We start from the raw sequence: 21,864 nt of genomic DNA on the forward strand, positions 1-21,864 counted from the left end.
AGTATGTTTCTTGTTCTATGATTTTTGAAATTGAAGTACTACATACATCACAGAAGTGCACAGATTGTAAGTACGCACTGCTTGATGAATTGTCAAAGTGGACATGACCAAATAACCAGCTCTTGTTTTTAATTTTTTTCCTTATGAATCCATAATGTTGGAATAGTTAAACTTGCAAGAGGATAGATTGTTTTCTTTTTCTTTAAATTAAAAAAAAAAAAATAATAATATATTCCAGACTGTAACTACACAAGAATATTGTTTAAAACTACTTGAATTGTAGTACTTTATTTTTTCTTTTGATCTTGATATTTTCATTGTCTTAGGTAACTAGGTTATAATATCCTATTTTGCTAAAATTTGTTGTTTGCTAAAAAGTAAAGTTTACTTATGACTTGGTTTCTCTAGATTATTCTAGAGAAATAATCTATCTTAATTTGTAGGTTTGAAATTTAGTCAAATTATTTTTAATTATTTTCTTTAAAAGAACACTATATTGTTTCTATACTGTTAGGTTAAATTCAAATAGGAAGAGTGCCCTTACTACCTAAGAATCTGCTAGCTTTGTGTGAATTTGGCCTAATTTCAGCTGTAAACTGGGCTAGTTTGACCAGCAGCAGATGTACACCTTGGAACTTTCTGTCGTGATGCTGGTGGAGAGTGATGTTTAAAGATAGATTGAGGTTAACTAGAAAATCATTAGATACTTTTGTAAATACGTTGTAGAAGAGCAGTCTTTGCCAATAGCAGGTGATAAGAATGAATGCCATCAGAGTTATCTTTGCTTTGAGGGGCTGCCTTGGAAGCCATGCTTTCTTTGCAGACATTTGAAGAGAGTCCACATTCTGCTATCAGTGACTGTCCCAAAGCTAGTATGATCTCTTCCTGTTTTTTCAACTGGAATGTTTTTTTTTTTTTTTTTTTTTTTTTTTAAATTTTATTTTTATTTTATTTATTTTGTTTGTCGATTTTTCGTGACCGGCACTCAGCCAGCGAGTGAGTGCCTGGTCATTCTTATATAGGATCCGAACCCGCGGCGGGAGCGTCGCCGCGCTCCCAGCGCAGCACTCTACCGAGTGCGCCACGGGCTCGGCCCATGGAATGTTTACATACCCTTTAGGGCAGTGTTAAACAGCAAAAGCAAATTGGCTCTTTACTTTCAAATCAATATTTGTATAATTATATAGCTGAATGGAATTGCAGGCCTAGACATCTATAATATTAATCTACATCTACTGGAGCATATTACAGCCGTTACATTTGAATTTGCTGTTTATCATGTCTCTGGCGCAGCAATGTGTGACTATAAAGGAGGCTGTTTTTGTTTTATAGCTGTAACTGTCCTGGTGTGTGACAGCTGCCCCAGAGGTATCCCCCTTTGATTGCCTTCTGTTCAGGAGGTTTCAGTGTTAGTGTTACATCTGGAGCCAGGTGACTAATGAGTTACATATTCCATAGCAGATGCTACTGGCTAAGCCAAAAGTAAGTGGCCTATTGAAACAGGAATTGCTCCCCACAAAGCTCTCATCTAGAGTCACAGACATATCGAGGATCCGCTCCTGGTTATTTTCAGCTGGATTTATCCATAGTTCAGCTGGTTCCTTAATTATGTATTTGGAGTAAAGCTAACCGTACGACTCATTTATTTGAGCAGTTATATCCTGTTAGGTGCTTGAATTATTAAAGTTTCCCCCTTTCCTCAGAATTCATCCAGTTGGCGAAGGACTTTGAGGATTTCCGTAGAAAGTGGCAGAGAACAGACCATGAGCTGGGGAAATACAAGGATCTTTTGATGAAAGTGGAGACTGAGCGTAGTGCTCTGGATGTTAAGCTGAAGCATGCACGTAATCAGGTGGATGTAGAGATCAAACGGAGACAACGAGCTGAGGCTGACTGTGAAAAGCTGGTGTGTATTGTTTTCTATGCTAAACCGGTGGTGGGGAAGGGGAAAACATCATTTGATAATGTTCCCACATGCCAGATATACCTAGTTTCTTTCACATTAAAGAACCAAAAGCAACCTGTCCTTTGACAACTTACCCATGATTGGAGTTAAAATTGTAGCCTAGGAATCCTGTTCTTCATAGTTTGAAATTTAAGTTTTTTTCACCTTCAGACTTGAAATTTAATAGACAGAGTTCAAATGAGAATTTAAAGAATTACAATTAGGGGGAAAGGCAGAGAAATCCTAGTGTATTTGATCTGTCATGAGGTATTGGCCATCCCTCATTGCTTATTATAAGTGCTATCCAGAATATCTTTGTTATTTTATGAATAGCTGGTACTTTGTCATTGATATAGGCAAGACAACCCTAACCCTTCCCTTCATCCCTGCTCTCTATTTCAGGGTAAAGGGCTAGAGTATTCAACCAGTTGAGCAATGTGACTGACAAAGAACACTATCATTTTGATGTGCCAGAGAGGGTCATGGTGCAAAGGAAAGCCTTTGCTAGGAAGGAATAAACCATCTTGGTACAGTGTTAGATGCCTCAGTAAGCTTAAATTGTCTGGTTCCAGCACATTACAGCTTTGTATCCATTTTAATGCATTTTGCTCCACCATTTAGAAAGGTGGGTGGCTGCTTTGATCCATAGAAGAAGCCAATAATTGTCCTGATAAAATGACACTAAAGTGTTTTTGCTATGTGAAATCTATTTTGGGACTTTCATCTTACATCACTCTCTTCTTAGATTAGCAGTTTGATCTGAAAGTCTTGTAGCAGAAACCCCACTATTCTAGATGGAGTTCATTTTACCAGTCAGAAATCAGAGACACAATCTGGGCTTGATGTGAATTAATATGCTGTTGGTGTAGCAGCCTTCCTGAAGGTCCATTTGCATAATGCTGTATTTTAATGTCTTCTGGTCTGCCCATCCCACAAATTTGAGGTAAAGCTAGTTATGTTTTACTCTGCGTTGGTCTGTAGGAACGACAGATTCAGCTGATTCGAGAGATGCTCATGTGTGACACATCTGGCAGCATTCAACTAAGTGAGGAGCAAAAATCAGCTCTGGCTTTTCTCAACAGAGGCCAACCATCCAGCGGCAATGCTGGGAACAAAAGGTGGGGGAACTGCATCTGTTGTTATCTGATCACAAGCAACACAGCTGTTAGAAGTTCTTGTTATCTGAACTTTTAAATAAACTGCTTCTAGAATGTGTGCTTGAATAAAGCAGAAAAAGACTTTGGGGGAATGGTGGATGGTGAACAAAGGCACAGGGAGCCTCCTATTTTTTTTCTTTTCTTTTTTTATCTTTCCTTAGGATGTTGTTTCAACATAGGTAAAATTTTGATGTTGGTGCTAAACTGCACATCAGTAACTAATCCTGCACATTGCTAAAAAACCTAAAGGTGAAAGTGGCAGTTCAGCAGTACTTTCAGTGTTTACTCTCCAGAGAGCTCCAGTAGCAATTCTGGTTTAGAAAGGCTTCTGTGAGCCAAGACCAGGCAATGATTTTGGTTATACTACACTATTTAAAATAGTCTCAACCAGGCTTTGAATTTAACACCCCCAATAAGTGGAGAAAGGTCAGCACTCTTAGAGATATTTGTTTTGTTGCCTGGTTGTTTTATGGGGAATCTTTATAACTAAGAAGATATATGGGCTTAATTTCTTTAAAAGCCAATGCTGGGTAATACTCTTTCTTGTAGAAAGCAGCCACAATTGGGATAAAATTAAATTTCACTCTTCTGCCTTATGAATTTTTAGTAGCCGGTAGTATAGACTCAGCAGAGAATAGCACCCATAGCCCTAACTGTAACTTTCAATTGCTATTATGAGACCTTTGCTGAAAAAGCACCTGTGCTACACCTGTACTCATGCATGTAAAGAGCAATTCACCACAGCTGGGGCTTGAGCTTGTAGTTGTCTCCGTAGAGAATATATTGCTATGAAATTGCTGGTGTTACTTGACCAGTGGGACTTGTTCTGAATGTTGGTGAGTTTTATATTCTCCATCCAGTCTTCTGTGTCTAACACTGTATTGTTTCTCTCATCTAGACTGTCAACCATTGATGAATCTGGTTCCATTTTATCAGATATCAGCTTTGACAAGACTGATGAATCACTGGTAATAAACATTCCATCTCTGAGAATTATTTACTTTTCTTACTCTTGCTCCCTCAGGAACATCTCTCCTGTCCTCTCTTCTGGACATCCTTTATTGCTGTTTTATTAGTTGATGTGTTATAGATTCTGAACTAGCAATTTAAAATATAAATCCATACAGCTATAGACTGGCTGATATATTCGTTTACTTTCTGGAAGTGAGAATATAGAATTCAGGATTTGGCACAAGGTTGTTTATTTAACAGATCTCTCTGAGCTGCACATACTAATTGATTATATCTTGACACATTAAAAACCCAGCTAGCAATAAAAAATTAACAAGACTATATGGCGGGTTTATTTACTGTTCTTGGGGTGAATAGACTTGTGCCTTATTTCTGAATTAGTTTGGTTCTTGAGGAAACCTTAGCTGTACTTCACAATTAGAAGGAAACCAAGGTCCTGGGACTTCAGCCAGAAGACTGTGATGAGTTTCTTGGCACTGTATTATGCTTTGATTGACAGTGGTTAACAAGGTCTAAACTCTTTGCTACCTGCTTTTGTGGGACAGCATCCTTCTCTTAACTTATGGTGGTGTTTCTGCATAAAAAGTCATCTCCTGATATTTCAGTCTTTGATGTTCAGGAGACTGGTAGTTCATTGATTTGTGTATCTTTTCTGTTGCTGACTGAGAGCTAGTAGACAACACAATAAATAGAGGAAGTTATTGGTGGTTGGATTTCTGATACAGCTGAACAAGTGATAACTGCTTGTTACATGGTTAGGAGTTTTCTGTCCAAATACAGTGTTTGATTAGGGAGAAAATGGCCAGTTTATAGATATAAATATTAGGCATCACCTTTTTGAAATAAGGAATGATATAGAATAGGTCTAGTATATATAATAAAACTAGAACATATTATCAGCTGATTTTAGAGCTAGACCTATGGTATGATATCTGTTGTAACTGAAACTGAATCAAACGAGCAGAAGCCAAGTTACTTGACCATGAATAGTGGAAGTTAAATTTATTTAGCTAAGCTGCTATTTGCTAGATAACTGTGTATTCAGAGCAATGGTCAGGAGTAAGGAAATCACAGGCAGCTACTAAAATGAATACAAATGGTTAAAATAAGTAAATTAAAACCATACCACAGTAAAAGATAAATAATTCTTCAGTGGTGAACATCTTTTTTAGGGCCCAAGGAAGAGGGGTGATTGAGAAACATAAAACCTGAACTAGAACTTTTTAAGTGGCAGTATTGTACAGAACACCTGATTAGACAATAGCAATCCCTTAAGAGCAAGAATCACGTCTAACATATCAGTATAGTGACTAACATTCTGTAAGTTCTAAAACTAATTACAAAAACAATCAGAAATAAAGGTCCAGGCATCAGAAATAATCAGGACAGAAGCTGATTCTTTAACCTTTTCTTGCCTCTGTGGTATTGATTCCTGATTCTATTATAATAGCTTCAATTTTTGGAAGAAAGCATGTTAACTTACTATAGCTCTAAAGCTATAACACTTGAGACCTTCCCTTCCTCTTCTTCCCAAATTATAAGTTAGGTGGTCTGACTCAAGAAGTCTTTAAACTTCTCTATGAGTATGTTTGCCCAGGGTTTGGAAGAGGCTTAACCAAAGAAAGAATTAATACATTGTATTTGTTAACAGGATTGGGATTCTTCTTTGGTGAAGACTTTCAAACTGAAAAAGAGAGAAAAGAGGGTATGTATGATTTGTTTAGCTTTTTTTACAACGTAACAAAAGAGTTTTCTTTGGAGATTATGCCATGATACTGCATTCCTAACACATGCTGTAGCCATTGCTAAACACATGTAACAAATAAATTCATGCCGTGTAGACGGTATTGACATTCCTTGAGGCAGTAACTCGGGACAGGATCCTGTCCTATTTCACCAGTCTGGGCTGCATCTCCATTCATTCATATAGTGGAAAAGGATATATCTCAGTTTGTTTTGAATTGTCATATGAATTTTTACACAGGAGTTTTGTGCTCTAATATAAGCTTCAGATGAAATGTGTGTATAATGGGATATATAGAGATCTGTGTGTTCTTATTTAGGGCACTTAATGTGTTTCCAAAGACTTCCTGTACTTAGATAGGATTACAGCTCTACTTCTTCTGGTCCTGTCATCTAAATTTCTTCAAACCTTGCTCATTTTTCCTAGAGCACTGAGGGCATTTTTGTGTTGGTACAACTTATATTCTTCATGTGGAAATGGGCAGTAAGAGAGAGCACTTTGTTTGCTGTAGCCCTGGTTGCTAGGACTTGTATCCATGTTGTCTGATGGAATAATTTTATCTTCTGTGCTTCAGGTCTATCTGGCACTAATGTTATTGGTCTTGCCCTCTCTCTAGCGCTCTAATAGCCGACAGTTCGTTGATGGTCCCCCTGGACCAGTAAAGAAAACTCGTTCCATTGGCTCCACGGTAGACCAGGTAAGAATAGTCAGGCCAAGAGAAATGTGGTCTTGAACACACCAGCAATTAGTAGCCCCGAGCATTAAAACTCCTCCAAGTCAACATTGCAGTGTTATTTTGAGAGAGATGTTTGGTGAGAGTTTTTCTTTGTAGTAAGGTCCTTATCATCCATATGAAAAGAATTACTCTGATTAAGTAACACTGTCAGCTTTGTGTTTGATTCTTAGTTGCTTGCCTTATACCCTTGTGATCTATATTTATATGCTAAAGTATGAGATTTCAACTCAAGAATGTTTTGGGCTGGGGCCTAAATCTTGACCAAGACTCAGGAATTTTTTAGCCACTCTAAAATACCCTATTGTGGAAGTAAAGTTAGATTCTTTATGTTCATCCCTCCCTCATTACTACATTTGTTGCAGGGGAATGAATCCATAGTTGCAAAAACTACAGTGACCGTTCCCAATGATGGCGGTCCCATTGAAGCTGTGTCCACTATTGAGACTGTGCCATATTGGACCAGGAGCCGAAGGAAAACAGGTCCGTTGAGTTTGTGACTAAATTGCCCGTGTAAAACAACTTGTACAATTTGGGAGAGTTGGTTTCTTAGAACGCTCTTGAGGTAGGGATTGGATGTATTAAGTAGTTTCTTACTACTGCTTACTGAGGACCAGAGGTGTCTTGCTTTACCTTTGAATTGCTAGCCTGGCCTGTGCCACTAGTGCATAGCTTCAGTGTTTCTTGAAACTGTTTTTTTGTAGCACTGTTGGCATTAACTTCTGGTTATTGTCCCAGATTACTGTTTATCTATAAATTATATTAAAATTGGGGCTAAAGGGCCGGCCCGTGGCTCACTCGGGAGAGTGTGGTGCTGAAAATTGGGGCTAAAATTCAGAATGAATAAAATACTTAAGACACAAAGCTTAAAGTTGCTTGGTTTCTAGGTACTTTACAACCTTGGAATAGTGACTCCACCCTGAGCAGCAGGCAGCTGGAGCCAAAAACTGAGACAGACAATTCAGGGACGCCACAGAGTAACGGAGGGATGCGCCTGCATGACTTTGCCTCTAAGACGGTAAATCTGTGATTGCTCCTTTTTCTTTGGGCACATTTAATTTTTTAATGGTAAAAGTAATTTATACCAGGAACAAACTTGAATACTTTAATGTTATAAAGTTAAACATTGAATTTCCTCCCTCTTTCCAATCTCATTTTCCAGGGGTAACTACTGGTTGTAGAAAGTTTCCATTCTGTGAATGATATTAAATTTAAAAAAGCAACTTTTCAGAAGCAGTTGTTTTTACTGTTTAGTGATACATGTTTACATTTTATACTTGAATATACCATCTTAGATTTTCAAAATGTTTTAACTTCATACCATTTGATTTCCTTATAAAAACCCAAGCAAATTAACTGAGGCTCAGAGGAGTTAATTGACTTGTTTGAGCCACATGATAGTGTCAGATTTAATATCCGGGTTCTCCAACACCTTGTCACCGAGTGCTTTCTACTGCTGTACACTGCTACCTTCAGCTAGATGACCTTATGCAAGTTACTTCTTTTTGCTTCTGTTTCCTTACCTTAAAATGAAGAAAATAAAACGTACCTTATAGGATTATTGTGAGAATTACACAAGTAAGTACGTGTTGCTTGTTGATAATAATTTTCTAATTCCAGTTCATGTTCCTTCTGCCCTGTTTTATCCTCAGGTTATTAAACCTGAATCCTGTGTTCCTTGTGGAAAGCGGATAAAATTTGGCAAGCTGTCTTTGAAGTGTCGAGACTGCCGTGTGGTCTCTCATCCAGAGTGTCGGGACCGTTGTCCCCTTCCCTGCATCCCAACCCTTATAGGAACACCTGTCAAGATCGGAGAGGTATGACTTGTGCGAGTCATCATTATGTTATGGCTTCTTTAGCCTTTCAAAGTTTTAATGTCAGTTTTTATTTTAAAATTAATGATGCCAAATATATTTCCTTACACAAATAATGAATAGAAGTAGTAAAATGTTAACTTGTAGCAGAGTTCTGTCTAGGTTTGTCTGTCTGTTTAATAAACTTTCTAAACCAAACTCCTATTCTCTCCTCTCACTTCTCTTTCCTTCCCTCCCCTTTCTCTTTTCTTCCTCTTTCCCTTTCCTTCCTTTATTTTCCCTACACTCCCCATCCTATCCTATTTCGGAAAATTCCAGACACATACAAAAGTAGAGAGATTATTATAATTAATCCATGGTTCCTATAACTTAACTTCCATGATTACATATCCTCCTTCTGACCCTGTCCAGTAAATTATTTTGAACAAATCTGTAGCCATCATATAATTTCACCTGTGAATATTCTTTTTCTTATGTTACTCATATTTCATACTAGTCTATCAAGATTAGATTGCTGTATTTCTAAAAATCAATTAAATCAGGGGCTGGCTGGTTCGCTTGGTTAGAGTGCAGCCTTCTAACAACAAGGCCCTGAGTTCAGCACCACATATCAGCCAGCCACCCAAAAAAAAAGAAAGAAAAGAAAAAACAAAAATGATTAAATCCATTAAGAAGACTATGCTGCTACCAACCCTCCAGCAAATTGTTATTTGACCCTAATCTTAAGAGTTCTTATCTGTGAATATAAATTTTTTTAATACATTTTCTGTACTCTAGTATAGAACCATGGAGTTCTCCCCTACAGGTAGGTTTGTGTTGTGAACAACTGTGAAGTGTGTTGAATAATTATTTTTACTGAGAGTTAAAGTATAAAAAAGATTTTCTTTTTAGAGTAATAAATTAGTTTATATTAAAGGCCATGTCTGTAATCTAATTACTGCTTGCTTTCTACTGCCCTTGAATAGAAGAGAGGAGGTAGTTATAGCTGATGGTCTTATTACTTGTTAATGCAAGAGTGTGGTATACATGACCATAAATCAGTCCTTCCTGGTGTAGAGGTAGGAGAAATAATTGAGCATCTCTGATTTAATATATGTTCTGGGAATAGGATTTAAGAGTAGAAATGATGTCCTCGCTAAGTATTAGTCCAGAAGTGTTCTTTACATGTGGTTTTCATCTCTTGTTCTAAATAGTGTAAGTAATAATTTAAAACTTTTTTTTTTCAGGGAATGTTGGCAGATTTTGTGTCCCAGACTTCTCCAATGATCCCCTCCATTGTTGTCCACTGTGTAAATGAGATTGAGCAGAGAGGGCTGACTGAGGTAAGAGTCAACCCCGGGAGAAGGTGAATTTGTTATTTGTGTTAATAATTAGGAGGTTCTTAAATAAAAGAGTGTCATCTTGATAACAGACAGGCCTGTATAGGATCTCAGGCTGTGACCGGACAGTAAAAGAGCTGAAAGAGAAATTCCTCAGAGTGAAAACTGTACCCCTCCTCAGCAAAGTGGATGATATCCATGCCATCTGTAGCCTTTTAAAAGACTTCCTTCGAAACCTCAAAGAACCCCTTCTGACCTTTCGGCTAAACAAAGCCTTTATGGAAGCAGCAGGTAAGGGTAGTTTTTTGGGGTTTTTTAATTTTTTAAAAATTTTTATTTATTTATTTATTTATTTTAAATTTTATTTTGTCGATATACAATGTGGTTGATTATTGTGGCCCATTACCGAAACCTCCCTCCCTCCTCCCTCTCCCCCCTCCCACCGAACAATGTCCTTTCTATATGCTTGTCATGTCAACTTCAAAGAATTGTAATTGTTATGTCTTCTTCTCCCCCCTGGTTTTTTTTTTTTTTGTGTGTGTGTGTGTGTGAATTTATTTATTTATTTTTATCTCCCACCAATAAGTGAGAACATGTGGTATTTCTCTTTCTGTGCCTGACTTGTTTCACTTAATATAATTCTCTCAAGGTCCATCCATGTTTTGCAAATGGCAGTATGTCATTCTTTTTTATAGCTGAGTAGTATTCCATTGTGTAGATATACCACATTTTCTGTATCCACTCATCCGATGATGGACATTTGGGCTGGTTCCAACTCTTGGCTATTGTAAAGAGTGCTGCGATGAACATTGGGGAACAGGTATACCTTCGACTTGATGATTTCCATTCCTCTGGGTATATTCCCAGCAGTGGGATAGCTGGGTTGTATGGTAGATCTATCTGCAATTGTTTGAGGAACCTCCATACCATTTTCCATAGAGGCTGCACCATTTTGCAGTCCCACCAACAATGTATGAGACTTCCTTTTTCTCTGCAACCTCGCCAGCATTTATCATTCAGAGTCTTTTGGATTTTAGCCATTGTAACTGGGGTGAGATGGTATCTCAGCGTAGTTTTGATTTGCATTTCCCGGATGCTGAGTGATGTTGAGCATTTTTTCATATGTCTGTTGGCCATTTGTATATCTTCCTTAGAGAAATGCCTACTTAGCTCTTTTGCCCATTTTTTAATTGGGTTGCTTGTTTTTTTCTTGTAAAGTTGTTTGAGTTCCTTGTATATTCTGGATATTAATCCTTTGTCAGGTGTATATTTTGCAAATATTTTCTCCCACTCTGTTGGTTGTCTTTTAACTCTGTTAATTGTTTCCTTTGCTGTGCAGAAGCTCTTTAGTTTGATATAATCCCATTTGTTTATTTTTCCTTTGGTTGCCTGTGCTTTTGGGGTCGTGTTCACGAAGTCTGTGTCCAGTCCTGTTTCCTGAAGTGTTTCTCCTATGTTTTCTTTAAGAAGTTTTATTGTTTCAGGGTGTATATTAAATTCTTTAATCCATTTTGAGTTGAGTTTAGTGTATGGTGAAAGGTATGGGTCTAGTTTCATTCTCCTGCATATGGATATCCAGTTCTCCCAGCACCATTTGCTGAAGAGGCAATCTCTTCCCCAGTGTATAGGCTTGGTGCCTTTGTCAAAGATCAGATGGCTGTAGGTGTGTGGGTTGATTTCTGGATTCTCTATTCTATTCCATTGATCCGTGTGTCTGTTTTTATGCCAGTACCATACTGTTTTGGTTATTATAGCTTTTTGTGTTTGTTTGTTTGTTTGTTTGTTTGTCTTTTTGTGACTGGCCGCACCGCGCTCAGCCAGTGAGTGCACCGGCCATCCTTATATAGGAGGATCCGAACCCGCGGCGGGAGCACTGCAGCGCTCCCAGCGCTGCACTCTCCCGAGTGTGCCATGGGGTCGGCCCTATAGCTTTGTAATATAGTTTAAAGTCAGGTAGTATTATGCCTCCAGCTTTTTTTTTTTCTTTTTTTTTCTCTCTCAGCGTTGCTTTGGCTATGCGTGGTCTTTTGTTATTCCATATAAATGTCTGGATAGTTCTTTCCATTTCTGAGAAAAATGTCCCTGGAATTTTGATGGGGATTGCATTGAATTTGTATATCACTTTGGGTAGTATGGACATTTTCACTATGTTGATTCTTCCAATCCAAGAGCATGGGATATCTTTCCATCTTCTTGTATCCTCTCTAATTTCTCTCAGCAGTGGTTTGTAGTTCTCATTATAGAGATTTTTCACATCCTTGGTTAACTCAATTCCTAAATATTTTATTTTTTTGGTGGCTATTGTAAATGGGCAGGCTTTCTTGATTTCTCTTTCTGCATGTTCACTATGGAGAATAGAAATGCTACTGATTTTTGTGTGTTGATTTTGTATCCTGCTACTGTGCTGAAATCATTTATCAAGTCCAAGAGTTTTTTTGTAGAGGTTTTAGGCTGTTTGATATATAGGATCATGTCATCTGCAAACAGGGACAGTTTGACTTCATCTTTTCCAATCTGGATGCCCTTTATTTCCTTCTCTTCTCTGATTGCTCTGGCTAGTACTTCCAACACTATGTTGAATAGGAGTGGTGAGAGTGGGCATCCTTGTCTAGTTCCTGTTCTTAAAGGAAAAGCTTTCAGCTTTTCCCCATTCAGGATGAGATTGGCAGTGGGTTGATCATATATGGCTTTAATTCTGTTGAGATACTTTCCATCTATATCTAACTTATAGAGGGTCTTTGTCATGAATGAATGTTGAATTTTATCAAATGCTTTCTCAGCATCTATAGAGATGATCATATGGTCCTTGTGTTTGATTTTATTAATATGGTGTATCACATTTATTGATTTATGTATGTTGAACCAACCTTGCATCCCTGGGATGAATCCCACTTGATCGTGGTGAATAATTTTATGTATGTGTTGCTGCATTCCGTTTCCTAGTATTTTAGTGAGGGTTTTTGCATCTATATTCATCAAGGATATCGGCCTGTAGTTTTCTTTTTTGGTTATATCTTTACCTGGTTTTGGTATCAGGATGATGTTTGCTTCATAGAATGAGTTTGGGAGATTTGCGTCTGTTTCAATCTTTTGGAATAGGTTGTAAAGAATCGGTGTCAATTCCTCTTTGAATGTTTGGTAAAATTCTGCTGTGAATCCATCTGGTCCTGGGCTTTTCTTTGTTGGGAGCCTTCTGATAACAGCTTCAATCTCCTTTATTGTTTTTCTATGTCTTCATGGCTCAGTTTTGGGAGCTTGTGTGTGTCCAGAAATTTATCCATTTCCTCCAGATTTTCAAATTTGTTGGCGTATAGTTGTTTATAGTAGTCTCGAATGATTCCTTGTATTTCAGGTGAATCAGTTGTAATATCACCTTTTTCATTTCTAATTTTTGTTATTTGAATCTTCTCTCTTCTTTTTTTTTTTGTTAGCCATGCTAATGGTTTGTCGATTTTATTTATCTTTTCAAAAAACCAACTTTTTGATTCATTGATCTTTTATATTGTTTTTTGGGTTTCAATTTCATTCAGTTCTGCTCTGATCTTAATGATTTCTTTCCATCTGCTAACTTTAGGTTTGGATTGTTCTTGTTTTTCTAGTTCTTTAAGGTGAAGTGTTAGGTTGTTCACTTGCCATGTTTCCATTCTTCTGAGGTGAGCATTTAATGCAATAAATTTCCCTCTTAATACTGCTTTTGCAGTATCCCACAGGTTTTGGTATGATGTATCATTGTTTTCATTAGTTTCAATAAATTTTTTGATTTCCTGCTTGATTTCTTCTTGGACCCATATGTCATTAAGTAGAATGCTGTTTAATTTCCATGTGTTTGTATAGTTTCCAGAATTTCGTTTGTTATTGATTTCTAATTTTAATCCATTGTGGGCTGAGAAAATACATGGGATAATTCCAATTTTTTTGAATTTGTTGAGACTTGATTTGTGACCTAATATGTGATCTATCCTGGAGAATGATCCATGTGTGCCGATGAGAAGAATGAACATTCTGAGGTTGTTGGATGGAATGTTCTGTAGATATCTGCCAAGTCCAGTTGGTCTGGAGTATTGTTTAGATCTTTGTTTCTCTGCTGATTCTTTGCCTAGATGATCTGTCCAATATTGACCGTGGGGTGTTCAGGTCCCCTGCTATTATGGTATTACTGTCTATTTCCTTCTTTAGGTCTAATAGAGTTTGTTTTATAAATCTGGCTGCTCCAACATTGGGTGCGTATATATTTATGATTGTTATGTGTTCCTGTTGGATCAATCCTTTTATCATTATGTAGTGTCCCTCATTGTCTCTTTTTATGGTTTTTAGTTTAAAGTCTATTTTATCAGATATGAGAATAGCTACTCCAGCTCGTTTTTCTTTTCTGTTTACATGGTAAATCTTTTTCTATCCTTTCACTCTTAGTCTATGTGAGTCTTTATGGGTGAGGTGGGTCTCTTGAAGGCAGCATATAGTTGGGTCCTCCTTTTTAATCCAGTCAGCCAGTCTGTGTCTTTTGATTGGGGAATTTAAGCCTTTTACATTAACAGTTGTTATTGAAAAGTGTTGATTTATTCCTAGCAATTTATTGATTATTGTTTGGTTGTCTTAGGTGTCTTTTGTTCCTTGCTTTCTGATTTACTGTTTGTTTTCTGTATTTGTTGGTTCCTTGTGTTGTAGTTAGCCTTTTTGTTTGTTTTCTCTTCATGAATGCCATTTTTATTATACTAGTGGGTTTAGATTTTTCTTGGGTTTTTATGGCAGTGGTAGTTATTTTTCAGGAACCAAACCCAGTACTCCCTTGAGAATTTCTTGTAAGGGTGGTCGTGTGGTGGTGAACTCCCACAGGTTTTGTTTGTCTAAGAAATATACTATTTGCCCTTCATTTCGGAAGGATAGCCTTGCAGGGTAGAGTATTTTTGGCTGGCAGTCTCTGTGTTTTATTATTTTGAATATATCATCCCATTCCTTTCTGGCTTTTAGGGTTTGTCTTTTTTTTTTTTTTTTTTTTTAAAGATGACCGGTAAGGGGATCTTAACCCTTGACTTGGTGTTGTCAGCACCATGCTCACCCAGTGAGCCAACAGGCCATCCCTATATGGGATCCGAACCCATGGCCTTGGTGTCATCAGTACCGCACTCTCCCGAGTGAGCCATAGGCCGGCCCCGCTTTTAGGGTTTGTGATGAAAAGTCTGATGTTAGTCTGATTGGGCTTCCCTTATAGGTGATTTGACACTTCTCTCTTGCAGCTTTTAAGATTCTCTCTTTGTCTTTGAGTTTTGTCAATTTGACTATAACATGTCTTGGAGAAGACCTTTTAGGGTTGAATATGTTTAGAGATCATTGAGCATCCTGGATCTGAAGATCTGTTATTTTTCCTATACCTGGGAAGTTTTCTGCCACTATTTTGTTGAATATGTTTTCAGTGCAACCTCCTTTTTCCTCCCCTTTTGGAATACCCATGACTCGGATATTTGAGCACTTAAGGTTGTCTGATATCTCTCAGATTTTCTTCAATGCCTTTGATTCTTTTTTCTTTTTTTTGTCTGTGTTATTTCAAACCACCCATCTTCAAGTTCAGAGGTTCTGTCTTCAACTTCCGCAAGCCTGCTGGTTAAACTCTCCATTGTGTTTTTTATTTCGCTGAATAAATTCTTCAGTTCGGCAAGTTCTGCTACATTTTTTTCAGGGCATTGATTTCCTTGTACATTTCTTCTTTCAGGTCCTGTATACTTTTCCTCGTTTCATCATGATGTCTAGCTGAGTTTTCTTGTATCTCATTCAGTTTCCTTAGAATTATCACTCGAAATTCCTTGTCAGTCATTTCTAGGGCTTCTTGTTCTATAGGATCTAGAGCTTGAGAGTTATTATCCTTTGGTTGTGTACTTTCTTGATTTTTCGTATTTCTGGTATCTTTTCTTTGATGTTTATTCATTGTGGCAGGGGGTTTCACAGTCCAAAGGTTTGACACTGTTGACTGACTAAGATGTTGCTGTGGTTGCCAGTTTGGTATGGCTACCTCAGTGACTGCTCAGTTGGCCACCAGTGCCTTGCGTGTGTGGTTGCCTTGGGTCTTGGGCCTCTCCAGGGAGCCACCTCTCTGGTCAGCTTGGACTTGGCCGGGCTGCTGGGTCACAGGGCGGTACCGCAGGGTATGTCGTCTCTGCTGAGCTTCCACCTCCCGTGCTGGACTTCTCCCTGTTCTGTGCGCTCTGGGCCGGCTTTCTGGGATGCGCAGAGGCACCGCAGAGCGTGTGGTCCCTGTGGATTTGCCCCTTCCCCTGCTGGATGTCTCCCTGCTCCGTGTGCGCTAGGCCGGGCTTGGGATGGAGCTGGGTGGCAGCGGTGAAGCCTACCTGCCGGTGGATCGTGCAGCGGTGGCTCCCCCACAGGGTGTGTGGACTCTACGAGCTTCTGTCTCCCCTGCTGGACGTCTCTGTGCTCCGTACGCGTTGGGCTGGGCTGCTGGATCGCATGGCAGCAGTGAGGTCCCCGTGGAGTTTCCGCCTCCCCTGCCGGACGTATCCCTGCTCCGTGCACACTGGGCTGGGCTGATAATGAGCCGGGTTCCTGTGGTGAAGCCTACCTGCTGGATCATGCAGTGGCGGCGCCACAGGGTGTTTGGTTTCTGCGGAGCCTCCACCTCCCCTGCCAGACGTCTCCCCACCCTGTGTGCACTGGGCCGGGCTGGGAATGGAGCTGGGTGGTGGCGGTGAAGCCTATCTGCCGGATTGTGCGACGGCGGCCCCGCAGGGCATGTGGTCTCCGCAGAGCTTCTGCCTCCTCTGCTGGACATCTCCCTGTTCCGTATGCACTTGATGTTATGTTTTTATAGTTTAAATCGGTTAAATTGCTAGGGACTGTCTATTCCGGCCATCTTGACCGGAAGTCCTGGGGTTTTTTTTAGAGAAGATCTTAATACTTGAATTTGAGTTCCACCAGTGCAGGAGTTTTTCATTCTTTTTACTTCCTTATTCCCTGCCTAGTACAGTGCTTGAAAAATGTAGGTGCTCAAATAGTTTGATGGATGAGTAACTATATACATGTCTCCCATGCCTGTCCTCTCCCTTTCTAAACGAAGGATATTAACAGCTTTTTTGTTGCTCTTATTTTTTGATCAAGTTTTAGGTTGTCCTTTTGAAAACCTACTAACCAATTGTCTTGTTAGTAGTTTGTTTCTAATGTTACCCTTTATAGTATGATCTTCATACAGGAGCTAGAGTGGTCTTTCTACAATTTAAATTAGATGTTGTCCCTTCTGTCATCAGTATCCACCAATGGCTTCTCATCACTTTCAGAATAAAGTCCGCAGTCTTTAACATGGCTCAAAAGACCCTACATGATTTGGGGCCTCGTTACGTGTCCAGCATCATCTTGCTCAACACCCTTCCCTTTTTTCCTTCCTCTCTAGTTACACTGGAATTCTTTCAATCTTAGAACATACCAAGCTTACTCCCCACCTTGAGGCCTTCACATTTGTTGTCTCAGCCTGGAATGTTCTTATCCTAGATATCTGCATGGCTTATTCCTTTATTTCTTTCAGGTTTCTCTTCAGATTTTTTTTTCCTCAGAAACACCTTTCCTGACCAACCACCTTGTTTAAAGTAACACCTCCCATTAATTTCTTACTTCTTGCCTGCCTTATTTTCTTTATTATATGTATCACTACCTGATACGTATTTGCTTTTTGACTGACTCCTCCAATAGAATGTACATTCCATGAAGTAAGGACTTTATTTCTACTTTATCCTCAGCACTTAGAACAGTACCTGGTACACAGTAGGCTCTTAAATAGGTTTTATACCTTCCTGATAATTGTAGTCACTACAGTTGTATGTCTGTCTTCCTAGCACACCGGTTGCCAGCTGCTTTCTCTACCTGCAAGGGCAGATTTTTGAAAAGTTCTGACTCCTAATATTGAGCTGTTGGCCAGTATCGTGCTTATTAATGAAACTAGAGTCTGACACTGTCATGAACTTAATCAGAGGTTTCAGAAGCTTACTGCGTAGATGAGACTTCGTGGTCGATAACTTGGAAGCTCGCTGTCAAGGGAAAGAAGTCTAAGCCTCTCGGTGCTTTCTATTCATTTACAGAAATCACAGATGAGGACAACAGCGTAGCTGCCATGTACCAGGCTGTTGGTCAACTACCACAGGCCAACAGGGACACATTAGCTTTCCTCATGATTCACTTGCAGAGGTGAGTACAGCAGAAACTTGTTCTGGGAAATAGGGAATATTCCAAGGGGAAGATAATGTGGGTTGGGTATTAGAGAGTGTGAGGGGTGAATTTTTTTTTATAGAATTTATATTTTGGTCTGCATTTAAGGGGAGGATTGAGTCTTCTAATTTATTACTCTCTTGCTTAGAGTGGCTCAGAGTCCAAACACTAAAATGGATGTTGCCAATCTGGCTAAAGTCTTTGGTCCTACAATAGTTGCCCATGCTGTGCCCAACCCAGACCCAGTGACAATGTTACAGGATATCAAGCGTCAACCCAAGGTAGGCAAGCGTGTGTGTGTGTGTGTGTGTGTGTATGAACTTGTGTAACATGGTAACATGAGAGAATGGTGAGAGGTAAGCCCTGAACTTTGGAAGTTTGCTAACATATTTGGTGGCTTTTAGGTGGTAGAGTGCCTGCTTTCACTGCCTCTGGAATATTGGAGTCAGTTCATGATGGTGGAGCAAGAGAACATTGACCCCCTGCATGTCATTGAAAATTCAAATGCCTTTTCAACACCACAGACACCAGATATTAAAGGTAAGGCCTAAGTGGTGCTTCTTCAGGGATTTGACTCCTTATTTAGTTTTGGTCATTTGTTCTCTCCCTGCTTTGCTAGAGATGTTTGAAATTCATATTCATCAATAAAAATTAAATTTATTTTGAAAATTCTAATATTAAAGGAAAATTTGTGCAATTGTACCATTCTAATAGTTTTGGGGTTTTTTTTTTTGGTGTTTTTTTTTTTTGTACTTTTCCATGTTTTCTTTTGTTTTTTGTTTTTTGTTTTTGGCAACTGGCTGATATGGGGATCCCAAGCCTTCACCTTGGTGTTATAACACTGATAACCAACTGAGCCAACTGGAAAGCCCCCATATTCTCCTTTCTTTACCCATATGGATATATACATTTTTTTTATATAGATATAGTAGTAGTTTAGATATAATTTGTTCTTATTACACTTAGCATATTGTGATAACTTTTTCTGTTACTACATAATCTTTTTTATCATTTTTATGGCTGTAAACTATAATTTACTTAAATGTTCTATTAGGTATTGATATTTTTCAATTTTTTTTTTTTTTTTTTTTTTGGTGGCTGGCTGGTACAGGGTGATTTTTCTTATTACAAATAATGCTTTAGTCAACATTATATGTATATATCCTCTTTTTTTCCTTAATGATAAATTCTCAAGAGTGGGAATCATTGAATTAAAGGGCCTGAACATTTTATATTTCTTGATGTTTTACCAACTTGATTTCTTAAAGGCTTTTGCCAGTTTATATTGCCACCAACAATTGTACATGAACAGACTGGTTTCATTCCAACTTCACTGGTACAGGAGACCTGTTCCTCTATTTTCAGAAGTTCCTTTTTAAGGGGACATATTGTTTCTTCTAGTAAAGGTAAAAATCAAATGTTCAGATATTAGATTTCTGGAGTTTGAGAACAGCCTAAATTAGGAAGTGAATGTCAAGTTATTCATTGAATAGCTGCTTGCACAGTTCAAAAGATATACCAGTGTGTTATAAAATGATGAAAAAAATGGTCCCTGGGACTTTGCTGGATGTCTAACCTTAGTGCTTTTTTTTTATTCTAAACTTTATTTTGAAAGTTTTTTGGGAGTTTGCAGAAAGACAGAGGATGAATTGCAGAGGCATAAAGATGTCAGAAAGCATGAAGTTATGGGGAACTCCAAGTCCTTGAATGTGAATGGACTGTAAAGTTTATTTGAAGGAGGGGCACTTGGAGATGAGGCAGATAATGAAGTTCTTTAAGTCATGTTCCTAACTTAGGCTTTTTCTTATTATTAAAGGGAGACCATGAAGGGTTTTTCATTTGGTGCAATTAGAAGATGCATTGGAATGGGGAAAGACTGGAGAAGTTCGGATCAGTGAGGAGGCTATTTATACAAGCCAATTAGGATGAGGACCTTATCTACACAGCAGTGGCAGTAGGAATGGACTGGAGAAGCTAGATTTTGAAAGATATTAAGGAAAACGAATCCAAAGTGATTGGATGGGATTTGGGGAAAGAATCAAGGTCATTCCAGATTTTATCTTGGTTAATTAGATAGAGGGTAGTACAAATGACTTAAAATAGGGAACATAGGTTGTAGGGAGTAGCTAATGAGTTAGGTTTTACATGTTGAATTTGAGATGCTAGTGATTAGTGATTCAAGTTTGGTGGTTGGATATATGAGCCTGAGCTCAAGTAGAATTTAAGTGAAAGATTTGGGACTCTATAGTTTTTAATTTTAAAAAATGTAAAAAAAGGGGCCAACCCTGTGGCTCACTCGGGAGAGTGCGGCGCTGGGGCGGCACTCCCGCCGCGGGTTCGGATCCTATATAGGGATGGCCGGTGTGCTCACTGGCTGAGCGCGGTGCGGGCGACACCAAGCCAAGGGTTGCAATCCCCTTACCGGTCACACACACAAAAAAAAATGTAAAAAAGATTATTTCAAAATAGTGTACAGAGTGAAGTACATCTCAGTGAAAAACTTCATAGAACATAAAAATTTTAAGGAGCAGGTAAACAAAGAGGGTTGAAAAAGGAAGTGAGAAATTATGGCTAGGCAGACAGGAGGAAAATCAGGCAGGAATGAAGCCTAGTCAGATGAATAGATTGCATCAAGAATCAGGGATGTCTAATTCACCACAGAGGGCTGGGACATTATGATTGCAAAGTGTTCATTGGATTTGTTATTTAAGAGGCCATTGGTGATTTTGGGGAGCAACATTGGAAATGTAGGAGTTAGAAGCCATATGGTAATAGGAGGTAGAAGCCATATGGCAAGAGGATTATGAATAAATGGGAGGTAAGGACTTGAGGAGAATTAGAGTTTAGATCTTCGGTATTAGAATGATTTCTAGAGTAGCAGAATAGGCTGGGGACTTCTTAGAGATGCAGAACCTTGGGTCCCACTCCAGACTACTCTAACCTTAGATCTTAAGGCTTCAGAGGGTAGTTAGTTTAAAACTGGCCATCTATAAGGTGCTTTCTCTTTTTTCCTCCTCTTTTTAAAATGTCTGAACTTCGATTGAAGTGAGTTTACTGGGGCCTGTGACCACTCCTGAGCATCAGCTTCTCAAGACTCCTTCATCTAGCTCCCTGTCGCAGAGAGTCCGCTCCACCCTCACCAAGAACACTCCCAGGTATGCAGAGTTGGCCTTCGTAGGAAAAAAATGACTGTTTCCTTAGACTTCTTTTCCATCATAATGAAGCTTATTGAAAGAAAAATTGAATTAGATCTTAGCTAGCAAGTAGACTCTAAAAGAAAACTTGGAGACATATGGATCTCTTCTTTTAAAAGGGTCTAAAGGGTCTAAAGGCCTTTACTTGTTTTTGTCTGTCATTTCAGGGGACTAAGAGTACCTTACAAAATAGTTGTCTAGGGTTTTCTACTTTTAGTTGACTGTGTTATATTAAGTAATATTATAGTTGTCTATTCACTATTTTTTACAGAATATTTTTTCAGTTTACTCTTTTTTTTTTTTTTTTTTTTTGTAGATTTGGGAGTAAAAGCAAGTCTGCCACCAACCTAGGACGACAAGGCAACTTTTTTGCTTCTCCAATGCTCAAATGAGGCCACATCTGCCTGTTACTTGCCAGAATTTACCGACTGAAAGAAAGGGCACACCTGTACTCTCTGCTCCACAGCCTCTTGTATTCAATACTACTTTTAGCATTCTCCAGGCTTTTAATCAAGTTTAATTGTGCATGAGGGTTTTATTAAAACTATATATATCTCCCTCTCCTTCTTCTCAAGTAACACAATATCAGCACCTTATGCTGGTTGTTGGAAGCTTTTAAATAGGAGATCTTTACTTGGGTAGAAGGGTAGTTTGGAATTCATTGTGGTTCTTTTGGGGATGGGGAGTGGGCGTCCTTTTGGCTCAAAGCTAAATGCTGCTCATGAAATGATCTTTCTCTGGTGTCATTTAGAACTAATTTCCATGAAACAATGACAGAAGC

General features: G+C 38.7%; 1 protein-coding gene across 2 annotated transcripts in view; it reads left to right on the top strand.

The window, feature by feature from the left end:
• Nucleotides 1–21,650, top strand: part of RACGAP1 (Rac GTPase activating protein 1) — a 32,815-nt gene extending 11,165 nt beyond the window's left edge. For both annotated transcript variants that reach the window (XM_063075911.1, XM_063075910.1), the window contains exons 3-17: nucleotides 1,704–1,906; nucleotides 2,927–3,063; nucleotides 4,001–4,070; nucleotides 5,726–5,779; nucleotides 6,435–6,515; nucleotides 6,917–7,034; nucleotides 7,439–7,569; nucleotides 8,204–8,368; nucleotides 9,592–9,687; nucleotides 9,777–9,975; nucleotides 17,763–17,868; nucleotides 18,038–18,170; nucleotides 18,294–18,429; nucleotides 20,936–21,044; nucleotides 21,400–21,650. In XM_063075911.1, coding sequence (XP_062931981.1) covers nucleotides 1,704–1,906; nucleotides 2,927–3,063; nucleotides 4,001–4,070; nucleotides 5,726–5,779; nucleotides 6,435–6,515; nucleotides 6,917–7,034; nucleotides 7,439–7,569; nucleotides 8,204–8,368; nucleotides 9,592–9,687; nucleotides 9,777–9,975; nucleotides 17,763–17,868; nucleotides 18,038–18,170; nucleotides 18,294–18,429; nucleotides 20,936–21,044; nucleotides 21,400–21,475 — 1,814 coding nt within the window. In that variant the 3' untranslated portion in view covers nucleotides 21,476–21,650. The remainder of the gene's footprint in view (nucleotides 1–1,703; nucleotides 1,907–2,926; nucleotides 3,064–4,000; nucleotides 4,071–5,725; nucleotides 5,780–6,434; nucleotides 6,516–6,916; nucleotides 7,035–7,438; nucleotides 7,570–8,203; nucleotides 8,369–9,591; nucleotides 9,688–9,776; nucleotides 9,976–17,762; nucleotides 17,869–18,037; nucleotides 18,171–18,293; nucleotides 18,430–20,935; nucleotides 21,045–21,399) is intronic.
• Nucleotides 21,651–21,864: the final 214 nt, after the last annotated feature.

This window comes from Cynocephalus volans, chromosome 12, assembly GCF_027409185.1.
Source record: "Cynocephalus volans isolate mCynVol1 chromosome 12, mCynVol1.pri, whole genome shotgun sequence".
NCBI lineage: Eukaryota > Metazoa > Chordata > Mammalia > Dermoptera > Cynocephalidae > Cynocephalus > Cynocephalus volans.